A 3,866-nucleotide genomic window follows, 5' to 3' on the forward strand; every position below is an offset into this window, starting at 1 on the left:
GTGACCAAGCAGACTTTGAGTAGGTGGGTGGTCGAGGCCATCTCACTAGCCTACGAGTCCTCTGGCCTCCCGTCACCTATGGGGGTCAGAGAGCACTTGACCAGGAGTATGGCGGCCTCCAAGGCTTTCAACTTGGGTGTGGCCTTGCAGGACATTTGTGCTGCGGCGGGCCGGTCCTCTCCGCACACTTTTGTCCGTTTTTACAACCTAGACTTGGCATCTACCCCAGGTTCCCAAGTTCTCTCTTCGTGATGTGCTCGCAAGATGCACACACAGGCAGGGACTTGGTAGTATGGCGCAGTGGGTATTCTCGTTCCCAAAGCGACTTCGACGCAGCTCGAGTTCCTGAAGGGGAACGTCTCTAGGTTACGTATGAGGGAACGAGACGCTGCATCTCTTTGCCATACTCCCTGCATCCCTCCAGGCGCTACTTCATCGAAGCTGGTTTGCGCTCTGCCGGATGCGCTTTTATACTTTCTGGTGCTTACGTCACCCCGCTCGTGACATCTCGCTACTCCATTGGACTGATTTGACACGTGCTTCAGAACGCGGTCACGCAAGGGCGTTCCCCAAAGCGACTTCGACGCAGCGTCTCGTTCCCTCGGGGAACCATGGTTACATACGTAACCTAGAGACGTTATTCTCAGTCCATGTGGTATAAAAATAATACGCGTAACTGTGTTATTTTAGTGTTGTTGTTTTATTTTTTTTATTTTTTTTATTTATTTAAGTTAACGTTTTTGTAATTTTGCATGTTTTTCATTTTTATTATCATTTTTTAAATGCCTATATAGATTTTATTCATTTTTATTTCAGTTTTAGTTATCTATGTACATCTGTTGTGTGCATAAATATATAATTATATCATGTATAAGTGTATAACTATATAAATAATACTCAAAAATATCAGTTATTTTAGTATTATTTTTAGTCTTGGTTTTTTATTTTTATATTTTCAGTTTTCATTTTGATTTTAGTTATAGTTTTTGTAACTTGGTCGTGTGCGTTTGGCGCTTTTTATTAGTTTTTTTTATGTTTTACATTTTTTAGATATAGTTTTTATTCATTTTTATTACAGTTTTTGTTTTATTTATTTTAGTCTCTTCAGTGTGTGGTATAAAAAATAATAACCAAGCATATCAGTGTTATTTTAGTATAATTTTTTAGTATCTTTTTATTTTTATTTTTTATTTTTATTTTATGGAAAGTTTTTGTAATTTTGTTGTGTTTTGACATTTTTATTAGCTTTTGTTCTTTTTAATGTCTGTAGTTTTTATTCATTTTATATCAGTTTTAGTTTTATTTTAGTACATCAAGTTTAACTAAAAGAAAATTATAAATGTTGCCTTGCCAGCTATCTGAAATAAAAAAATATTTTATTTTATTTTATTTTAGTACATGTTTATTTTTATTGCAAGTAACGAAAATTATTTTTATAGTTTTAGTTTTAGTTAATTATAGTAACCCTGTCCTAAATGTAGTCAATGTAGCTGCGAGAATTACTATGGCGGCGAGATGAAAGGAGAGATTTTTTGGGGTACAAGTCGGCCTTAGATGATGAAATTGCTGCCGCAGAGCTGTAATTAGGAGGCAATATCGCTGTCTGTAGAATTCCGATCCCTGTGTAATTATCACACTTGTATTACTTGCTCCTGCCTTGGCTGTTCTGTGGGAATCGGGGCTTCGAGGCAGCGGGAGGAGGCGTAGGAGGGGGGAGGTGAGAAGTGAAATTAAGAAATGCTGGTTTCCTTCCACAGGTCCAGAGTACGTCGTGGATGCCTCACCAACAGTACGTTATGCAACCTACGGTAAGTGCTGCTGAGGAGTGAGGAGGTGTTCATTTATCTTGGTGTGTATGTGTGTGTGTGTGTGTGTGTGTGTTGGGGACGTGAGGAAACAGACAGATAGAGAGGAATGAGGAGAGGGCGAGAGTGATTTCGTTTATCTTTGTGAAAGAGTGGATGTTCTGTGAGATAAAAAAAAAATGCTGGGGATCTTTACCCCCATTGCCCTCTTGTGGCCCAGCAAGTAAGCGCAGGGGTGGTGAAAGGGGTGTTTATATGAGTTTATATAGTTCACCCAAATATTTACAATTTTTGATCATTTACTCACCTTCATGTCAATTCAAATCAAGTTTCTTTCTTATAGTATGTGGAACTTAAAAGGTGAAATGTAAGAATATATGTAAGGATGAATGATGACAGGGGCAGTCAGGCTCCAAAATGACAAAACAGCATAATAAAAGTGTTTCACACAACTACATTAACAGGCATACTTTAAGTTGTTATTCACTGAAAATGTCAGTTTTCTGCCTCATGTAGTGATGTCCATGAGACAAATTTATTTGAATACGCGCTTAAAGGGAAATTTGGTCATTTCCTCAAATAAAGGGAACCTTGTATGACTTCAGAAGACAATATAGAGCATTAGTAATATGGACCAGGGATTTTCAAACTTTTTGATGCCACAGAAACCCCAATTATGATGATCCCCTTTAAACCCCTAAAATATAAAGGCATCTATATATTTTCAGCCCTGTTTACACTGTTAAAAATGCAAATATTATATGCATAATTATTTCTGTTTTATATGTTTTTATATATATATATATATATATATATATACACACACACATATTTTTTCTTTTTTTTCTATTATTCTTTTTTTTATTACATTTTACACCATTTTTTCTTCGAACTTTTCTACACACCTCCTAGCACATTCTTGCAGTTCCCCAGTTTTAAAGCCTCTGACCACTTTTATGAAACTGTTTTATGAAAAAGCTCGACAGCTCACATTTTTTATGGCAGAAAAGAATTCATAGGGATTTGGAACCACATGAGGATGAGCAAATGATAACAGAATTGTCATTTTTGGGTGAACTGGCCCTTTAAGGTCAGACGACTCAAGGATCTGTTCCTCCAGTCAGTCCGCAGTCTGGATCAGATAAATAGTTCCCTTGTCTGAGCTCCATCGACACAACTTTGTCAACCTGGAGACACTTTTTTTTCTTGTTCTCTGTCTCACTGCACAAATACACAGGTACAAACTACCTCTCTTGCGTTCTTTCCCTTAACTCTTGTATAAGAAGGCAACCCCTTGGCTGAGGTCTGGAGGTCTGCCCACCGTCTCTTTGGCTCCCACCTGAACTTGGATTTAGTGTAAGCCAGGGGTCTGCATTCCACTGTGGAAATGGCCAAAGGTAGTCTGGGATCAGGGCTTTTTCTTTGGCAGGGCCTGAAAAAAGTATTCAGTCAGCTCTTTCCAGATCCGCAGCAGGCAGACGCAGGGCTTTATACGATCCTGAGCAACTCAAGAAGTGAAACAGGGTTATAGAATAGGAGGCAGATGTCTGACTAGATAATGATATTCCCGACAATAATGATATTGTGTGAGTGTATGTGTGCATGTGTAGTCGGATGGGAGGTTTGATGATCATGATTATGTTGTGTAAATGTGTTTGTAACCAAACCCTCATATCTAATGATCTGGCAACCCATCAAAAAAGACCTCAGCTGCCTGGGAGAGAGAGAGAGAGAGAGAGAGAGAGGCAGTGGGAGTCTGTGAGCTGATCTCTGCCTAATTTGAAAATCCTGGAAAGAAAACAAAGGTGGGAGAAATCATGTTTTTTCTTTCTTTTTGTGGGTCCTGTGAAGAGAGAAGGCAAGCAATTAAAAATGGTTGAGAAAGGGAAGCATTGTTATTGAAGAACGCCGCTGCATTTGGCACCTTGTTACCGTGGAGACACGTGACCATAGCGACCGGAGCCGGCGATGAGGGTTTAATCAGTAGACAATGGAAGTGCTCTGAGCTCCTACTCCGCAGTGCTGTGTGTGTGTGTGTGTGTGTGTGTGTGTGTGTGTGTG

The 3,866-nt window shown here is 39.2% G+C and overlaps 1 protein-coding gene across 4 annotated transcripts in view; it reads left to right on the forward strand.

The window, feature by feature from the left end:
• The window catches only part of LOC107668303 (RNA-binding motif, single-stranded-interacting protein 3), a 158,091-nt gene that overhangs the window by 133,528 nt on the left and 20,697 nt on the right, over window positions 1-3,866 (forward strand). For 3 of the 4 annotated variants that reach the window (XR_001631879.1, XM_016460136.1, XM_016460137.1), the window contains exon 10: window positions 1,758-1,808. The exons of the other annotated variant lie outside the window; for it this stretch is intronic. Coding sequence is in view for 2 of the 3 variants with exons in the window: in XM_016460136.1 (XP_016315622.1) it covers window positions 1,758-1,808 (51 nt within the window). In the remaining variant the exon portion in view is untranslated. The remainder of the gene's footprint in view (window positions 1-1,757; window positions 1,809-3,866) is intronic. 4 annotated transcript variants of the gene reach the window in all.

The sequence above is a fragment of the Sinocyclocheilus anshuiensis genome, unplaced genomic scaffold, assembly GCF_001515605.1.
Source record: "Sinocyclocheilus anshuiensis isolate Anshui unplaced genomic scaffold, SAMN03320099.WGS_v1.1 scaffold1623, whole genome shotgun sequence".
NCBI classification, from domain to species: Eukaryota; Metazoa; Chordata; class Actinopteri; order Cypriniformes; family Cyprinidae; genus Sinocyclocheilus; species Sinocyclocheilus anshuiensis.